This window comes from Lygodium microphyllum, chromosome 5 (assembly GCF_053477565.2).
Source record: "Lygodium microphyllum isolate KBCC chromosome 5, Lygodium_microphyllum_v1.1.10, whole genome shotgun sequence".
Classification (NCBI taxonomy): domain Eukaryota; kingdom Viridiplantae; phylum Streptophyta; class Polypodiopsida; order Schizaeales; family Lygodiaceae; genus Lygodium; species Lygodium microphyllum.
The window spans coordinates 28,717,728-28,739,320 of record NC_141139.1 but is presented as its reverse complement, the minus strand read 5'-3'; the positions used below and the strand labels follow the sequence as shown (position 1 = coordinate 28,739,320).

Sequence of the window (21,593 nt, the reverse complement as noted above, 5' to 3'; positions counted from 1 at the left end):
TGTTTCCATCCCTTGTTTGCAATGGAGACCTGAATTCTAGGGCTTATCTCCTCAAGTTTCTTTACCTTTTAAACCAAGTGTCTCCTAACCTACATTCGTTGGTGATATTAGATTTCTTCTTACCATTAATCAATTCTTTCTTAACTTTTATTTTGATGTTCTTTAACAATCTCTCACATAATGCCCTCCTCTCTACAAATGAAATGGTATGTAGAACATGTGAGAAGTTGTCATCAAGGACCAATTCCATTCCATTAGCATTAAAAAGCTCCAACATCTTTGGAGAATCGTCCCTTCTACCCCATAGAATACATGCCATGCCTTCCTTGAATCGTAAGGATATCCATTGAAGAAGCCATCGGATATACATATCCCTATAAATGCCCCATTGAGACATATAAGCAAATCTAGAGGCATGATCTAAATTGGACAAGAACCCCTTTAGGTGAGAAGTTTGAATAACTCTAGGGCATAAGAAACTTGCATGAATGAGTTTGTATTGTAGACAAGAAGTCTTTCAATTGAGATGCATGTTAGAACCACTTGTTGAATTGGGAAAGAGTGGCATACTATTGTTTAATGCGTGCTAGAAACAAATCAATAGTAGGAGCATAAAACCATGAGAGATATGCATGCATGCATGTCTATGTGGCACGGACAATTCATTACCAATAACAACTTGGCAAGTGACAAAGCCTAATAATCTATCGAGTCCAGTTGGATGGTTGAATGGTACAAGTGGGTGTGTTCAATCCTTGGGTTGTGCTTATGTAGTGGCACCAAGAGATTAATCTTACTATCAAAAACATCACAAGAGAGAACCTTCCACCTCTAAGAACCTCACTACATTTCGTTGCACCCTCAAGAAAATGTGGAAGGTTCTCTCTTGTTAAAAGGGATAAGCCTGAAAGGAGGCTCGAGCAAATGGGGACATGACACATGGCTCCAAGGCAGGGGGCACGAGACACAACATGATCCATTCCTTCCATCGTAAGCGAGCTTCTGCGATATCGGACTTCTTCCTCAAGTTCGTCATCAGAGTTGCGGTGATGGCGTCCTTGCAGGCCTCACTCTCCCCGACATTCATCTCGTCTTCCCCTCGGCTCAAGCCCTACGTGGCGCTGGTAGCTCACTGCTCGCCGCAGCCGGCCGGGCCATCACCTCCCGCACCGGGATTTTGCCAGGTCTCTGCTTTAGGTTCCACCATCGCCAGCAGCAGCAGTAGCAACAGCAGGCGGTCGGCCATCGTGCTGCTGGCAGGGGCCGCCGCAGGCGCCCTCTCGAACCCCCCGGCCCGGGCGGACATCGAGGACGACTACAAGAAGGAGACGCAGAAGGTGATCGTGCAGGTGCGGGAAACCCTAGGACTGGACAAGGCGGACCCTGGCAGGGGGGAAGCTGTCAAGGCTCTGCGCCAGGTCTCCAACGACTGGGTGGCTAAGTACCGCCGGGAGAAGAGATTCGCGGGCAAGCCATCCTACAGCAACATCTACTCCGTCCTTAATGCCGTTTCAGGTCATTTCATCAGCTATGGCGACGGTTCCCCCCTTCCTGCCAAGAGGAAGGCGCAGATCCTTGAAGAGGTCGACATTGCAGAGCGTGCTCTGGGCCGTGGGCGATGAGGCAGCTGCCATAGCCGGCCCCTTTCAAGCTCCTCTGTAAAGCCTTTCCATAAGCAAAGGGCAAGGTGCCTCTATGGAGCCCTTTTTCACCCCAATTTCACGTGCAATTTGTTGCAAATGAGTACCTTCTTTCTTTAGGTTTTGTGGTTTATTATCTCCACCTGATTGGGTTTGTGAACTTGATCGCTCTTTGATCATCTTAATGCCACAGTCTAACATTGCAAGAAGCTTACTACATTATAGAGTTAATTGCGTCCAGGTTTATCCGAAGCCTTATCACATAGCCTCTGTTAGATCTTACCTCTGTCCTTGTTTTTTGGATTGAGGAAACTACATTGATCTTGCCATATATCTTGGGGAGTGATGCAGGAATATCTTCACGGTTGGTTTTCCTGCTTGTAATGCCATAGAATCAAGAGGGACATCATTCTTCTCATTCTTCCTTGACCAGGGAAACTTCCAAGTTAAATTTTGTGTTCTCTTTTCATCTTCCTCCTAGCTCTGAAATAATATGGAACGTGTTAAGAAGGTTTGGTTTTGATTGAAGGTAGCATTAATTATTATCTAGAGGCCATTAAGGTGACATACCTTTACAGCCAAATGCATTCCAATTCTAAAATATTTTAATTCTTAATGGACTTTAGTTCACATGAATGGACTATGGGTTATCAAGACCATCAATGCCTAGTTATTTGGTACACATTGCCAATACTCCCACGCAATACACTACATGGAGACAAGCGAGCAAGTTTTCGTGTCAAGCATGCCAAAGAGAGAATGAAGATGTCAAGATGTCTAAAGGTAGTGTCAATAAAAGGAGGCCTTGAGTGTAGAAGAAGGTTCTAGGGGTACTTCACAAAAGGAACAGAAAAGAGCAAGCAAATGTGGATGAAGAAAGCAACGCCTTGAATGAGTTGTTGCAACACAAGCATCTAGTGATATACACTATTAACCAAGGGGTTGATGGATTATATTTTCAATACCATGCTAGATGAAATCTACAACTTTTCACAATTGTTTGTAATGCCCATCCCATCCTCTACCCCTTGAACCCAAGCAATGAAATCATGATCATTTACACCATCATTTGCAAATACACATACTCTTTGAGTCTTAACACCTAAACATACTACCATAGATGGAAGTAGCACAAAGGCACATGAACAATATCCTCATGAGAGCCCTTGATCATAACTAGTAAGTTTTGTCCAAAAACTCCTCCAAACAAAGTAACCTTTTCATCGAATGGTTTATCATATCTTATAAAATTCCTCAAAGTCCTAGCAACTACTCTCAAAGGCATATTGATGCATCGTAGGAGCCTCATCTTACAAAATTAGGCTTGATTGTCTCAATAGTTGAGTGAGGTTACTTTAAATAGGAATGCTATAGGTGGATTGGCTGAGCCAATGGGATTTTAAATGTGGATTGAGTAGTACGACCACCATGTAGAAGCAAGCTTGCAATGCCAGATGATGTCATCTCCAATGCTATACATTGATCACTTCACAACTTAGCCAAAGAACACTTGTAAAAAAAGTTTTTTCTAGACCCACTAGAACTATCCAAAAATATAGATCCCTAGAGTTTGAATCCATAGTATGCATAGGTGCAAAATATACAACACTTTATCCATCATTTAGCATTGCCTCCATAGATTATGCCTCCATAGACTATGCTCTATGTTCCTCTCTAGTATGATATATTAATATTGTCAAATTGGATGAATATGCAACTGAGTATTTGGATCATAAGGACTTGACAACCTAAGAAAGCCAGATAATCATTGCCCATGTTGATGTAGAAAGTTGCGGAGATGTAATAAAGCCCTATTAGATATCTCTTGTTGTAGAACATAATGGGAACATAACCATGTTTTTGTTGCAACTTATATAAGATGTCATCTATCATTGGTATCAAAAACCTTTTCCATAGACGCCTAGGTTGAGCATGCCCACAAAAAAACCAAAGTAGCAGCAAATAATAATTGAAGTTAAATACCGGTTTGTATAGATATAGCTTTTTTTAAGCGCAAAGTCCACAAATCCTCCAAGGAAGTACATTCTTTAGATACTATCAAAAGCATACATAAGTAGTGATAATCACCAAAGGTAGGTGCCACAAAATATATTCAACCAACAACATTTCCATGTTTTATGTTAGTCCAAATCTTTCATCTGCATTCCATACCCAAAACATTGAAAAGTTTCAATAAAGAATAGTTTTGGCCTTCGGATGAATTCTATTGCATACAAACCATTTGATAATAGTAATTTTTTATATATTGTCATTTTGCATTGAAACACAAAAAAATATCACCTTGTAAGTGTACCTATAAGTGTTGTATATTTAGCTTCTCATTATATAGTGGGAAATCAAATATTCGTTAATATGCATTTGAAGTAGTTATATATTGTGCATCTAAGTAGCTTTGGATCCCATCCACCTCATGGAGATTCGCATAACATCCCCATGCTTTCACATACGAATGGAGAGTCTTTTGGATCATCCTCATCAACAAAGACTTCATCATTATCTCCAATATTGAGACATGAACTTTAATGCCATTGAACCAATTGGGAGATGTGATATCATCATTGTAAAGGATAAGTTCATCCCCATCCTTCATCATCGGTGGAGAAGAGTTAGGAAAATGCTACTATTATGCATAACTCACTCATCTCTATCGGACTGATCAACAATCACTAGTAACTATCAAAGACTACATCATGTAATAGCCTTAATTAAAAGGCTATTGACTCAATTCTTTCACTACTATATGCTGCACACACACACATGCACGCACGCACGCACACACAAGTGTTTTTTCTTTCTAGACCATACAATCTAGACATCAGCTACCAAGAATGGGCATCATCACGACTTGATCATCAACATAAACCCTCAACTCTACTCCAACATTGCCTTACATGTTGACTAGCCATATTCTCTTCTCTCAGCCCCATACCATTGTAACCAATTTAGCTCTTTTCTTATCATCCCCTAATATCTTATTAGGCCACTTGTGTTGATATTCATCTTATCAGAGTCCCCTTGCAACCCCAAAATCTCTAGTATGTAGCTTAACCTCTTGTTTTATTGGTAAATCTCACAAAAATTCATTGTCGCAATACTATTTTATTGAACCGAGTGTAACACAATTCCTCTTTGGTTAAAATTAATTTTCTTAAGAAACTACTAGTGAGAAACAAAGGCTATGATATTCCAAGGGAGTTTTGGATGGCATTGCTTAGGTCTACTAAAATCATGTTGTCAAGGGTACATTAGAAAGACACGTTATGTGTGGCATCAAAGTAAAATGCTACAAGTAAGTTGGTAACAACTTTGTACGTATTTACCTAATGATTTGAATTAGAGACCCAAATATGAGAAATGTATAAATAACATAAAACTTGCTCAAAATAATGTAATCTTGGTTTCCAAGCATCTTCTACAACCATGAATGTTGAGCTCCAAGAAAAGAAAATTCTCTTGAAGCAAATCAAGCTATCTGAGTTCATAGGGAAAGGATCCAATGTTGAGACTAATGCTGAAGTCTAAATCAAGATTCTTGAATATTATTTTGATACACCAGGAATAAGTGCAGTTAACAAGGCCATAATTGCAAAGCTATAGATGATAGGCAACTTGTGGCGGAAGAAATGGTGCCGAGATGTTATTACCATTGAAGTTCTTGTAAGTTGAAAAAAAATCAAGAACCATAAGACATAGATATTTGTAGCCTTTCTATTTCTCTACTAGGATGAATGAGTTCTTTGCCTTGCAATAGATGGGGTTAAGCTTAGAACCCTACTATTCTCAATTTGTAACACTCCAAAAATTATACCCCACCTATGGACACTACTCAACAACATGTAGCCAAGTTTTGTCATGGATTGAATAAACTCTTGGATACTCACCTAGAGTCCCTAAGGCCAACTAACTTGTAAGGCATCCTCACACGATCCAAAGCTTCGACCAAACAAAAACCAACTTCTTGAAGATAATTAACTCCCAATGGACACTGAAGAAGACTAAAATGACTCCAAGGACCAATGAAAAAGGTGCCTCAAGTATAGGGACATAGGGCACATCTAAAGAAATTCCCCAATCACCAATGTTTCCATTGCAATGAGCTAGGACACATCCAAGAAAATTGCCATGAATTGAATCAAGAAGATAAGGAACCTACAACAAAAAAATAGTAGCACAAGTCTAGCATCAAGAATCAAATAATGATGAAGACCTAGAGCCCTTTGTAATCTTAATTAAAAACCATAGAATGATATTCATGAGATGTAATAAGCCTTATACTTGTGATAAATGCTACTCTTGCAATAGCAAGTTAAGCCATTGTATAATGCTTTTGTTTTAAATTTCATCATTTTTTCTTGAAGTTTGAGTACTTGTATATAATGAAAGTAGTAGAACAAAAGCATGGTGGGTCATATCCCATAGATCCTATGATACAACCTATCCTAGAGAACAATATCCCCAAATTCTCTCAAGATAAGGACATCTTAATTTAAGGAGGAGAGGATGTAATATCCCCATATCTTCTCATAAGAATGGGGGGACCTTTAAAAGACACTAAGGCCTAAGGATTAGTAAAATATATATTTTCTTTCAATTGGAGTTATTTTTCATTATCCCCATCAACACAAAATCTTTCATCATCTTCAATATTGAAACATGAACTTTGTCATCACATGGAACTAACTAGGAGCTACAGTATCATTGTCACCAATGATAAGTTCATACCCATCATTCATCATCTCATTAGAAAAGAGTTAGGAAAGTAGCTACTGTCATGCTTAACAACCTCATCTCTCTTGGACTAATAATCTCAACTGTCACCTAGTACTAAGAATCAAAGGCTATATAATAGTGTTAATCAAAAGGTTATTGAATCTTTTATTTTACTACTATACGCTAGAGAGAGAGAGAGAGAGAGAGAGAGAGAGAGAGAGAGAGAGAGAGAGAGAGAGAGAGAGAGAGAGAGAGAGAGAGAGAGGGAGAGGGAGAGGGAGAGGGAGAGGGAGAGGTGGTTCAACTTTCTAAACTACTTGATCTAGGCGTCGGCTACCAACAAAGGGTATCATCACAACTTTCATCATCATCTATCCTCAACTTTGCCCAAACATTGCCTTGTATGCTAACTAGCCATATTCTCTTCTATCAACCCCCTACACAATTGGTAACCAATTTAGCCCTTTCATTATCATCCCCCAATCTCTTATTACCCCACCCTTGTTTACATCCATCTTACTACAACCCCCTTTGCAACTCCAAACTCTCTAGCATGCAACTTAGCTTCTTGTTTTACTAGTAAATGTCACAAAAGTCCATTATCACAATACTATCTTATAACTAGACCTCTCTTGTTGTTTTGGAGAGTTCTAGTCAAGATCTATGCAAGTTGGCATCAAAAGCACAATATCTTACCACTCTTAGAGATTGTAGAAGCCAATGGTATTGTCCAAGACCTAACTCAAGGAGCGGGCAAAGGAATGGAAGCATCAAGAAAAAGCATGATGAATGGCATCTAAGAAGAGTACTTCGAGTTCAAAACATGTGACCAACATGATATCAACAATTCCAATGTCTATGTAGGCTTTTTAGGTTCCTCAAAACCTTGTAACTCAAAGAATAAAGTGGAATTGTATGTGTGCAATTAAAAAACACATTGATGCCTTGAATTGTTGAATTAAAAAATAAAAAAGTATTGAATTTATATGAAGAGTGACCCTAAATAGAAAGACATCATCTCAAGGAGAGGGCAAAGGAATGGAAGCATCAAGAAAAAGCATGACGAATGGCATCTAAGAAGAGTACTTCGAGTTCAAAACATGTGATCAACATGATATCAAGAATTCCAATGTCTATGTAGGCTTTTTAGGTTCCTCAAAACCTTGTAACTCAAAGAATAAAGTGGAATTGTATGTGTGCAATTAAAAAACACATTGATGCCTTGAATTGTTGAATTAAGAAATAAAAAAGTATTGAATTTATATGAAGAGTGACTCTAAATAGAAAGACATCATCAATTGGTTCTAAATGGTTAGTTACATTTAAACAATATGCTTTCTTAAAAGGCTCATGATGATGGATTGGGCTTATTTGAGCTAAGGATAGAGTTTAGTTAACAAGTTTCCTTGAACACATCTTGGGAAACATACACCTTTTGAGATCAGTGAGGTCGATCCTACCTCCAAGCACAATTTCCCTGATGAAATAGTCATGTACCTCTATGTGCTTTGACCTGGCATGATAAACTGGATTGCTTGCTAAGAGCACACTACTCATGTTATCATAATACAGCTTCACTTGTTTATCCACATGAATCCCCAAGTCATCCATCAACTTAACCAGCCAAGCAGCCTCACATGCAACTAATGTTGCACCCCTATATTTTGCTTTTGTACTTGAGAGAGCCATAGTAGGTTGTTTCTTACTACTCTAGCTAACCATGCTACTTTCAAGACCAAATGCATATCCATTGGTTGATCTCTTGTCATACACACAGCCAACCCAATTTGCATCACTATAACCTGCAAGCTCAATAGGCTTACCATGCTCATAGAACAGCCCATAAGACAATATACCCTTCATATATCTCAAAATCCATCTCACAGCATCTATGTGAGGTTTCCTTGGCGGCTGTATAAACTGGCTAATTAACCCAACTGCATAACTCAAGTCCGATCTAGTGATAGTTAAATAGATCAAACTGCCAACCATTTGTCTATACATAGTCACATTCTCTATCACATTTCCTATATCAACAACTAGCTTTACATTCTACTCCAATGGTGTATCCATGGGTTTGCATTCCAACATGACATACTTCTCCAACATATTATGTGTATACTATTTCTATATCATCCATATCCCATGAGATGTGCACATACTTCAATCCCTAAGAAATTTTTTTGCTCTCCTAGGTTTATAATCCATCTGGAATTATTTTTGCAACATAGCTTTTATGTTATCAAGGCCATGTATGTCATCACCTATAATCACCAAATCATCTATATAGAACACAAAAATCACATATCCTATCTTTGTTTTTCTAGTAAATAAACTATGATCAGCTTTGCCTTGCTAAAATCCAAGTGTTTATATGTAGGAAGTAATCCTAGCATTCCATGCTCATGGGGCTTGCTTTAAGCCATACAATGCCTTCTTCAATTTGCATACATATGACAGATAATTGGGATGTACATAGCCATTTGGATAATTCATATAAACCTCTTCCACAAAATCACCATTTAGAAAAGCATTATTCATGTCTGTTTGATAAAGATTCTAGCCTTTGGATGTAGCCAATGCAATAAGAGTCCATACAGTTGCCATCTTAGCAATTTGACTAAAGGTTTCCTCATAATCCAACCCATATTGCTAGGCATATCCTTTCACAACTAATCTAGCTTTGTACCTCACTAGTGAGCCATTAGACTTACATTTTACCTTATGGATCCACTTGCATCCAATAGACATTTTTCCCTCAGGCATCTCAACCAAATCCCATGTTCTATTTTTTAGGAAAGCCTAATATTTAACATCCATAGCCTTGCACTAGTTTTCATCCTTAACTGCTTTTGCAAAAGATGTAGGCTCTTTGTGTTTCAACACTTATGTCATGTATGCATAATATCTCACTGAGTATCCACTATAGGTAAGCCTATCCACATGCTTCCTTTCTCTCTGCGATCTCTGCAATGGAGGTGAACTAGATTCTACTCTCTCATGAGATGATATGTATCTCTGCTGAACTCTAGGTGTAACCATTGTAGGTATGCCAAACTCCCTATCTAGACTCTCTGAAGAGTCATATCCTGAAGTCAATGGACTTGTGACATCATCAAAAACCTTCTCTTTTCCTTTATCTCTCCCCCTCACTGATGTATCCATGTCAATTTGCATAGCCTTGGTTGCCTCCATAATTACCCAGTTCTTTCTCTCAAAAACTTCGTTCTACTGTGGAGTGTAGCTGCAAGTCAACTACCTCCTGATTCGATGCTTTGCTAGGTATCTATTAAATTCTTTTGACACATACTCTCCATCACCATTAGAATGTAAGCATCAGATAACTATGAAGCTCTTTTTCAACATGAGCTTTAAAATCTATAAAGCTGTCTAACACCTCATCTCTATACTTTAAGATATATATCCACATGTACTTGCTATAGTCATCCACAAAGGTCACATAGTATCTAGAGCCACCAAGTGATACATTATGCATGGGTCCCCACATATTTGAGTGCATAAGGTGTAAAGGCCTATTTCTATTCCGTGTATTCTTGGCAAATGGAAACCTAGCTTTTTCCCAAACTAACATGTTGAGCAGACATGTCCCAAATCAGCATACTTAAACCTTGGTAGCCTTGTAACAAGGTCCTTATGCTACATATATTTCGACTTTTGGACATTTACATGTCCAATCCATTTATGCCATATATGAATGTCTCTGAACTTGCCCCATCATGAGCAAACATAACAACATTTGATTTAGGGATATTTGCATCTAGTGTAAATATCTTGCCATATCTCTAGCCTTCAGCAACCAATCTACATCCTTTGCCATACTCCTCTATGAAACAACCATATCTATTAAATTGTACCTGCACGTTCTGCTCAACCATTTGGCCGACACATAACAAATTCTTGGTGATGGATGGAACATGTAATACATCATGCAAGTGCTTTTTTCTGCCATCATGCACATAACTAAAGGAACAACCCATGTGTGTACTACATCATACTAAGAATTATCCCTAGTGCATACATAGCCAACCATTAGCATCTATTTTCAGCTCATCAAACCACTCATCATGTGGTGTCATGTGATTTGAGGCACCATAACCTACATAATAGACATCATTAGACTTTCGTTGCTACTTGCCTTTGTTGCATACATAAGTCATAGCAAACAGTGTTGCACTAGTCTCAGGCTCTACATGATTAGAATATGCATAGTATCCCTGCTATCTGCCCTTCTGATTAGCCTGCTTCTTCTAGCACTCTTTTGCAATGTGTCCATGCTTGCCACAGTTATAGCAATCTTTATCCTTGTTAGTATTTTCATGAGTAGATTGATTGTGCTAGGATCATGTGCCCCTAGACTGAGATCTCCCCCTCTCACGAGAGTATCGATCACCTCTACTAGCAAATCCCTGTTGACTTTGTACATGCTGAGATGCATGTTGTTGGGTTCTCCTGCCATGGCTAGAACCTCTGCCACAATGACCATGTTCTCTTTGATTAGAGTAAAAAGTTGCATCTTTGTTTTTTGAGCTATGCGAGCTCATAGTCAAACCCAAATTCACTTCTTTATGAATAAGCAAGGATACCAAATCATTAAAGTCAGGCATTTCAGCCCTAACTAAAATTGATGTATCAAAAGACCTATATTCAGGGCCCTAGACCATGCAAGGTCATAGCCACTAAGTCCTCATTATCTACCTCACCTCCTACTAGAGCCAATTGCTTAGCAATGGTCTTCATCTCGATCACATACTCTATATGGGCCATCCTTTCCTTTCCATCATGTTAAATTTTTGCTTCAGCTCAATCTTTCCTACACTGGTAGTTGTGCCATAGTATCACATTAAAATATCCCAAGCATCCTCTAGTGATTTGCAATTCATGATCTACATGACCATTGTGTAATGAAACATTCAACCAAGAAAAGAAATCTAACTAAAACTGGAATAGACATGAAATAACAAGAGAACTATTTCACCAAGATATCTTGCCATGTATTAATGATGAGAGTTCCAAAAATACATGACCGCCATGGCTAATGCTTCATCTAGCAAGAAGGAAGCTAACATCAAGAAAGTGAACATCCAAATTTCGTGAATGAGCCAAAAGATGCCTTCTCTTAGCCTCTTGCTTTCTTTATCCGAACCCCTCATCTCCAAAGTTAAGGGCACATTTACATAGGCAAGGGCTGCATTTACAAGGCTTGGAATTAGCATGATTCCAAAGTACAAAAATATCAAGGTATTTTTCTTTCATGACAAACCATCCCGTCCTAAGATGGTTTTGTCCTCAAAACCAAGGATAAATGGACCAAATCCATGCCATTGATGATAGTAATCATGCCCATGTAGCTCCGATATGATAGGAAAGCACTTTCCATGTAAGAGAGTGCCTTATGTATACCAAACTGTGAGTAAACTGGCTGCTGTCCAAACAGGGCTGATTTACAAAAATTGTCATAACTTTTGATAGAGTGGTCCAAATGATACATATGAGGTATAGAAATGAAGTATACAATCCCTAGTATCACCCTATAACATCAAAATCAAATTTTGATAAAGTTTGGATAGTTTTATTGCCGACAGTAATATCTCACAACAAGCCGTCCCTGCACAGTCTGTCATGTATCATCCTGCAATAACCAAGGAAAATCATTTACATAAGTGGATGGCTGCCAAGAAGATATGTATTCTAGTGGAAGAAGGTAGTTGGAGCTTATAAGAAAGCTCTCCAACTTTTTCCATTACTAAATATGGTCCATAAAATCTATGAGCAAGCTTAGTGTTCCCACCCTTCAATGAAGCATATTGTGTCTTGGGCACTTTAAGAAACACCCAATCTTAAACTTTGAAGTCCAAATGTCTTCTCTTCTCATTGGCATAGGCTTTCATTACTTCTTGTGCTTTCCTTATGATGTCCTTGCATTGTCTCATGAGCATCTCCATCCTTTCCAACTTTTCCTTTGTCTAGAGGTTGATATCTTCATGAAACAAAACTAATGGGATTTGGACTTTGTACCCATAAAGTGCTTCAAATGGGAATATACCTATGCTCATGTGATACGTGTTGTTATAGAAAAATTCAACAAGGTGGATCCAATGATCCCATAAAGCTTGTGTGTCATGACAATAATGCCTAAGTTACACTTCCACGAAGTGATTGACTCTCTCCGTTTGCCCATTGGTTTGGGGGTGATAGGCCATACGAGGAATGCGAAAAGTACCCATATAAGAGAATAAACTTCTCCAAAAGTTACATATGAATTTTGTATCTCTATCCGATACTATTCTCATTGGCATACGATGCAGCTTGAACACATCTTCCATTAATTTCTTAGTCACTTGCCTTACTAAATATTGTATTTTGGTTGGAATAAAGTGGGATGATTTAGTCAATCTATCAACAACCACATAGATACTATTCCATCCTTGACTAGTAGTAGGTAATCCCATTATAAAGTCCATGGAAATGTCGGTCCATTTGCTCGTAGGAATAAGTAAAGGCTGAAGGAGTCCGCCTAGTAATAAGGTAGAGTCCTTATTTTGTTGACACTCTAAACACTTGGATACATGCTCCTTGACGTCCTTCCATAAACCCTTCTAATAAAAACTTTTGTAGACCTTATCAAAGGTGTTGAAAAGATCCAAATGACTAGTCATTGGTGATGATTGTATCTCATGGAGCACTTTCAGCTTGAATTTACTGTTAGGAACCAAGTAAACTTTACCCTTAAACTATAAGAGTCCATTATGTACTTTGAAATTTGGAAATTCTTCATCATATCCTTGCTGTAATTTCTGTAAAATCTGGACAGCATGCTCATCCAGCACATATTCTTCTTGGATGTTGTTTATCCAATCCTTATAAATTGTAAACATTGTAGATAAATTCCATGCCCACATTCTAAATAACGCATCAACCACAATGTTATCCTTTCTAGCCATGTATGCTACTTCAAAATCATATGACTACAAGGTAGCCATCCATCTCTTTTGATTGGGAGAAAGGTTAGGCTGTGAGAGAAAATACCTCAACACCCTATGATCGCTTTTGACTTTAAAATGTGTTCCATAGAGATAATGATGCCATTTCTTGATCACATGTAGAATAGCAAGCATCTCTTGCTCGTACACATACATCTCCCTTTTTTTATCATTGAATTTTTTGCTCTCAAATGTAATTACACCATGCTCCTGAACCAAAATAGCCCCTAAACCTCTACCACTAGAATCTATGTAGATGTTAAAAGTCTTGGAAAAATCAGGGAAAACTAGTATTGGTGCTGAAACAAGCAATTGCTTTAGCTCATTAAAGCTCTTGTCAGTGATTTTATCCCAAAAGAAGGCCTCTCTTTTCAGCCAATCGGTAAGAGGAGCTACAACATGAGCATAATTCTTCATAAACCTACGGTAAAAGGATGATAACCCAAGAAAGCCTCTTAATAAAGAAGTGGCATTAATTGGAGTAGGCCATTCTTTAACACATTGCACCTTCTTAGGATCCACTTTGATTCCATCTTCTCCCACTATATGACCCAAGTATTCAACTTCCTTTGTCATGAATGAGCACTTAGTTGCCTTGGAAAATATTTTGTGCTTCCTCAATATATCGAAGACCTCTTTTACATGCTGTAAATGGTCATCTTTGTTCTTGCTATAGATCAAAATGTTACCAAAGAACACCAAAACTGTCCGAAATAGCAAGGTCTGAAGTATCTTATTCATAAGAGATTGGAATGTAGCTAGAGCATTGGATAAACCAAAAGGCAAAACCATGAATTGATAGAGGCCTCTTTCTGTCCTAAAGGCTGTTTTAAACTCATCCCCTTCCTTTATGCATATTTGATGATATCCTGATCTCAAGTCAATCTTGGAGAACACCTTAACATCCTTCAATTTATCTAGGAGGTCATCTATTCTAGGTATTGGATACCTATTCTTGATAGTAACCTTGTTAAGATCGCGGTAGTCGATACACATACGAAAAGAGCAATCTTTCTTCTTTACAAGAAGGACTAGAGAGGCAAAAGGCAATTGGCTTGCCTTGATTAGACCCATTTCTAATAGCTCTTTCACTTGGCGCTCTACCTCTTCCCTTTCCACTTTGGAGAGGAAATATGGTGGTTTTTTAATAGGCTTGGTGTTGAGTAGCAAGTCTATAGGATGATTCACTTCTCTTTTGGGAGAAAGAGAAGTAAGTGGCTGAAAAATATCATCATAATTCTTCAACAACTTGAAAAGACATGGATCTATGTTGTTGGCAGGAGGAGAGAATCTTTGAAAGAAGAATAATGAACATGCATGCCTTTGCATTTATCTCCTTTTTTTATCTTCTTGGGGCTAATGACCTCCATTTTCTTCTTCTTAATACCATGTAGAGTTACTTGCTGTCCACACCATTGAAATTCCATTTCCAGCTTGTTAAGATCCATAGTAAATCTATCCAAATATTTCAGCCAATTACAGCCAAGTATAACGTCAATGGGACCCATTTCTAATGCAATCAAACTCACTCATGTAGTGCATAATGGAGATAGAGTAATAGGAATATTTGGGTAGCATTGATTGCTATTTTCAAAGCCTCCATTTGCCACTTAGATTTTGAGAGAAGAAGGCATATCATGTGTACTCAATTTCAACCGATTGAGTGATTTGGAATTAATGAAGCTATGTGTGCTGCCCATATCAATGAGTATGTGAGTGGTCCTTCCATTGATTTAACCTTTGAGGCGTAGGGTATTGCCCCTCTTGAACCACTCTATGCATCATTTGATATGAAACATAGCGAGGGATGTAAATCAATCCAAGAATCATCCATGTAATGACCACCCGGATCAAAAGGAAAGCCATCCATTGGGTCATAAAACTGAGCATGGATACTCTCTTCATTTTCATGCATCTCTTCTTGAGTAGTAGAGCCTTCAAGCTGTGCTGGACTTCCCTCAATAGGTTCAGTATCAGAATCATCTTCAAAAATCATGCTAGCCTTCAAATTCTTAGCCTTACACTTGGACTTATGGTCGGGTGACCATTTCTCCCCGCACTTGAAGCATAGTCCTTTGGCATACATTTCTTCGAGCTTGTCATTAGACACATGCTTGCCTTGGATAGGGGCTAAAATTTTGACACTAATATCAACCCTTTTTCCATCAAACTTATTTTCAGCATTATTTCTGAAATTGCTACCTTGTTTTGGTCCATAAACAGTGGAAAAAGTTGGTATCTTATTGTAGGTATTGCGTGAACATTTATTAGCTTCCCACCATGCTGAAAATCAGTCCTTACATGCCCATAATGGCCTGATGTCTTTGGGGATTGTGTCTGAAATAAATGCCCTATTTTTTATTGTAAACTCTTGTATTTCTGCCCATAATGCTCAGTTAATTGAATGGCAGCTTGCAAAGATGTAGGGCTTCATGGCTCCAACTTCGGATGATAAGGTAGACTCCAAACCAAATATATACTTGTTCAATTTGGCACTATCGGAGGCTCCATGAACATACATCAAGAGGTTTAAAAACTAATTTGAATACTCTCTAACTGAGAGACCACCTTGCTCAAGGGCATACCATTTTTTTTCCAAGCGCTCTTTTTGAATGGGAGAGACGAAGACTTCAATCATAGCATTCTTTAGTGCTTCCCAATATAAGAAGTCATGCCCAATTCTTGTCATATATCTCCACCAAGTATGTCAATAGCCTTCTAAATGAAGGGATGCAAACTTCACTTTGGCATTTTTGGGCCTTGGATAAAGGGAAAAGTACATCTCCAATTTGTCAAACCACTCCAACTCCGTGGGTGAAGGATTCTCTCCTTTGAAATTTGAGATGCCAATTTTCTCTGTATACTCTCTCTCATCTTGAGGTGGCTGTCCATTGTGGTGCTGCTGTCCATTATGGTATTGCTATTCAAAATAGTTACCAAATGAGCCTTGCCTAGAGAATTCATTATTCCAAGTTCCTTGTGCATATGGGGTTTTCTATCCATACTGTATACCATAACCTTGTGGCTAGAAATAATGTATTTGAGGCTGAAAATAAGTGTTTCCCATATTCGAAGGTTATCTATGGTACCCTTGATGTTGTCCATGCATAGAAGTATTAAATGGTGGTTGCTGCCCACTGTTTTGTTGAGGCCAACCATGACTGGATAAAGGACTTGGCCTATTAGGCTGAACTTGAGTATGATAATTGTGTTGTTGTTATCCATAGGAGTTTGGAGCCGAATTCACATGCCCTTATTCATGCCCACCAATATTTGGTTGAGGATAGAATTGTTTATAAAATGGATTACAATCGTGGATGTCTTCTGTTTGGTAGGTAGACCATAGAAACATACCTAGATCTTGAGCTATGGCTACCAACACTTCATGACAACTCTTTACTCCTATAGACCACTCACAACTCTCTTCATTCTAGCTCCTATAACTCTAATGCCAAGCTTTCAAGCTTCACAAACTTTGCGGGGTCATGGGGGTTCATGGCTCTGATACCATGTTCAAGTATTGAGAGAAAAAGATAGACATAGGGGCAAAAAAATGAGAGCAGTATACTCTCATCTCCTCTTTATTATTCTGTAACTCTTATTGTAACTGAGTAACACGAAGTACAATGTACTAGAACCTAAGTTAAGTAGCGTAAAGAGACTTAGTCTAATTGTACTAGCCAAGTATGCGAACTTTATTACACACACGTCATTTAGCTAATCTACTACTAGATAAAGTCGATAGAAGTACTTGACTAAGCAGGCATATCTCAATAGATCACACTGTGAAAATGCTTGTAAAGGCAAAGATAGCATGTAGGTCATGGAGGCTTTGGACACCCCCATGTTAGGCCTAGCATGGAGATAGAGAACCCTTGTGGCCTAACTTCTATAGATGTTAGAAGACCATATTCTAGATACTCATGGGAGTTGAGCATGAGTATTTAGGTGCTTAGACATGGGTCTTGATGTAAGAGACTGAGTGCTAGATTGGCATTTTACCTTGAAGATGGTATGGACAAAGACATTGTTTGAAACTACTTTTAAAAATATTATTTAATATTGTCTTTGTGTTTGTTCTTACATTACGTGAAGGAATTTGTACTAATGGGTTAATTAAGGAAACTATTTTTTATGTATCAAACTGAATGTGGTAGAACATTAAACAACTAAGCAAATACATCATAAGAAGGGAAGCGGGAGGGCAAATCCTCGATGCTAGACAAATTCTTAGATGACCCTTAGTATTATTTAGGAGGGCCAAGCCATGAACCGATGCTAGAAAAATTCTTGGGCGACCCTTAGTATTATTTATGAGTTTTATTTTCATGTCAAACTTTGTGGCAATGGGACAGATCTCCCCCTAGAAGTAGACTCGAGTGATCATAGGAAGCAAAGTCTATGATATTTTAATGGAGTTCCAAATGGCATCATCTAGGTATATCTCTTGATGGGCTATCAAAATTGTCTTGTTAAGAGTGTGTTAGAGAAGTGCATCACAATTTGTAAAACTAGGTCTTGAACCAACCCCACTAGAGAGTTTAATAGTTGCACAATCATGACCCTTCTATATACTTGCATGAATATTTAATAGCTTCCACAGTTGAACATACCTCCACATTCATATATGCATTATATTTTCTATTCAAATAAGGGTACATGAACTTCCTAAGAGATATTTTAGTACACTAATTGTAACCCATGCAAGGACTCTTAGGATTCATTAGATTGCAAGGACCATGAATATTACATTTTCTAATTGTCTAAAATAAATCTAATACTTTTAACTTGTCATGTAACTTAGCATAGACCAATCTATCATAGTGATCCACTTTGGAGGGTTTAAAAGGATGCTCCAAAATCAAATAAAATATGGGAATGTGGCAACCCTTGCTTTTGAAACTCAACCATACTAACATAGCCTATGACTCATCCAAATAATTCTTTCTTCAATAATATATGCATTAGATTCACATGCTTTTTATGAAACACTTGGCTTGTCCAATTTGGACAATCATAAGCAGCTTGTTTAAGCAACAAAGCATTTTTTATTTTCAAACCACTTGGGATTGCATGTCATTCTTATAAAAATATTGGGTTTTCCCTTACTTGGTACTATGTCCATGCCATATTGATACATACAACTTGGCCCACCAGCAAAAGAAGATGGAAAAACCACCCTTTCACCCAAAAAGATACTAATGATTTGTGTTGATTGGTTATCCATTACTCCAACCATATCTTCCAAGCCTTTAAAATATTATGAACATAGAATTGATTGGTTTTGATAGCATCGACCCAATCTACATTGCTTTATACTACAATATGCATCAACAATAAATCGATATAGTAATTAGCAACCATGCATGCAAAAAGCACGCTTTGTTGTCACACTTGGAAGTGAAATGCATAAAATTGCATTTGAGTGGCTACCACCTCAATTTCCACTGGAATTGAATATTGTATGTTACTCTTTTAAACACAAAAATAGTCATCCTCAATTCAATCTAAGGGTTGTGTTCCAATTGCCTACCATAGATTAAAAAGCTTGTGCATACACATTATAGCAATGCATAAAAATTTGAAGCTCTTTAAGTAAGGTTGGTGAAAGATCTAGCATAATCCCTAGTTGATTAGATAACATGTGCGCAGTATCATAAATATAAAGTTGAATAAAACTTGGTGTAAATTGAGCCATGTACTCTAAAATTATAAGCATTACCACCACCACACAAAAACTTGTTGATATTTGCACCAAGTGACACAAATTCAAGAGAACTATTATAAGCCTGTAAATTATTTATAAACTCTCCACTTGTAGGATGCACACCATGCAATAGATCATGCAACTGTTATGGTGGACATAGCAATATCTGTAGGTAGTTATAGGATGAATATCCACTATGGGTTAGGCATGTAGGATGGACCAAAATCCTCTATTTTGGGGATTACAAATGGGAACATTATTAATATGTTCTTTAGCTATCATTAGATTTTCTACACTTTGATCATTTCGAGCATTGCCACCATATGCTAACTATAAAGGTTTATGTATAAGAATAGTTGATTCAATATTTCTAATAGAAACTTCAACATGAGAAGTCATATTCTGAACAACAAAAGGATGCCTTGTCCCAACCACTTTTGCCTCTTGAAATTCCCACATAGATCTCCAACATACACAAATAACATGACACAAGACAAAATGGAATAGACATCCAATTGACCTCCCAAACCAAAGAGTCTCCCTTGAGACATGGAGCAATTAGAGCTTATGTCACATAACATCAACCCACAACATTGTGGCTATGTGAATATAATTGCCAAGAGTGTAAAGTGTTATGATCACATGATATGTAGCACAAAATGTGTTCGTGCTGTATCTTTATCGTATCAACCAACGTATTATGTCTCATTGCAAAGGCTTCTCTTCCTTGTCAAAAGTTATGGCAACCAACTTCCAAGAATTTTTGTGGATGATATCAAGAAATAATAATTTTGCAATTTTCTTTCATGAGATAAGCTTGGGATCTCTCTCTCTCTTTGTGTGTATGTGTGTATATGTTAGGGGACTTTAGAGATTAATAGTTAGGAACCCAAAAGGTAGGGGAAACCCAAAAAATAACAAAAATTAAGCTTTCTAGAAAGCCAAAGGGTCCTCTCTCTCTCTCTCTCTCTCTCTCTCTCTCTCTCTCTCTCTACCCTTTGATTTATCAAATTCCTAGCAAACATTAAGTATAAAAGATACAAGGCTACATAATGGATCATAGGTTAACCATATAACTTGATTTGAGAAATGAAACAATTTTTCTACTCTAAAATGGGGAAGATAAAAAGAACCTGTGGTAACTCGCAAAAGAGTCCATAGAAAAAAATAGCTTAAAAATATCAACCAGCAAATCCTCACTTCATAATTTCAAAATTTTTGGAGAGATGAGTATGAAAATTTTATGATATGGTGAGTTTAATGAAAACTTGAATGAGAAACGAGGGGACCTTAGACTTATGTGCATCAAAAAGACTAAAATTAGAATGTAGGTGTAAGGTAGATGGGGATTTTCCTAAGGTTATCAAGTAGATAGGGACCTAAGATTCTCTCTCTCTCTCTCTCTCTCTCTTAAAATGAAAAAATGGAAGAAAAATGGGAAATTTTCCAAATATATACCAAAAATTAAAATGTTATATTTGTGTTTCACATCTTAATTGTTCTTAGAATGTCTATTATGGGTGGAAATAGACAAAGAACCTAATTTTTAAAATATATAACATAAAGTAAGTGTTCTAGAAAGTCCCCCCCCCCCCCCCCCCCCCCCAAAAAAAAAAGATTATAGACATTGAAGACAAAGGGTAAAATCTCACATTAGTCCAAGTGCTTATAGTTGATATTGCAAAAACAAGTTGATATTATTATGTTTCTTGCCATATCAAAATTGTTCTTTGTCACATCATTGACATAGGCATTGCTTGTTATATCAAAGAAGATAAGGATATCATATCAAAATAGATTAGTCCAAATGCTTTAAGCAACAACATATGGAAATCAACTCAAGACTTTGTCCAAAATATTTTTTTTCCCTAAATTGCGATCATCGAAATGGCAACTCATTTGCTACAATAAAGCATGAAACTTGCTAACACTCATTTTCAATGAGTGTATTTCATGTTGTAGCAAATAAAATCGCTCTGGGATCAGCAAGAAGGGTAATCAAGAATCTTTATATTGCAAATCACAGGTTTTTGATCATCTTGATGGCTCCAGAACGCAATCCACATATCATTTATTGGTTAGCCTAGCCTCACAAATAACTCCCAAAAGAGTCTTTATTTCAACCCTTAATTCAATCGAGGCTTGTTGAAGTACATTTTGTGTGTGGTTTGTCTGATGCACTTCATGCAAACCTTTGGCTTATTCGTTTGATTCTATTGAAAACATCCCAAGTGCACCATCAACACATATCCACAAACTTATCCATATCTCAAACAACTCTTTCAGCTTGTTTTCAAGGGATTTAAAATTTGTTGAACTTAGAGTGGGTTCTCAACCTCCCCCAACCATGGTCCCAACATTATTTTGACTACACACACACACACACAAAGAGAGAGAGAGAGAGAGAGAGAGAGAGAGAGAGAGAGAGAGAGAGAGAGAGAGAGAGAGAGAGAGAGAGAGAGAGAGAGAGAGAGAGAGAGAGAGAGAGAGATTGGGGGGAGGTCAATGCTCACC

The 21,593-nt window shown here is 37.7% G+C and overlaps 1 protein-coding gene across 1 annotated transcript; it reads left to right on the top strand.

Annotated features, from left to right (window-relative positions):
* The first annotated feature begins 917 nt into the window (after window positions 1-917).
* Window positions 918-1,922, top strand: PSB27 (photosystem II family protein). The gene has a single exon (XM_087677635.1). It carries the CDS (start codon window positions 933-935, stop codon window positions 1,620-1,622), a length of 690 nt encoding a protein of 229 aa, XP_087533761.1. The 5' UTR covers window positions 918-932; the 3' UTR covers window positions 1,623-1,922.
* Window positions 1,923-21,593: the final 19,671 nt, after the last annotated feature.

Bases quoted from the DNA above. Each gene is read 5' to 3' on its own strand.
- PSB27 (XM_087677635.1), top strand. From the start codon at position 933: ATGACACATGGCTCCAAGGCAGGGGGCACGAGACACAACATGATCCAT.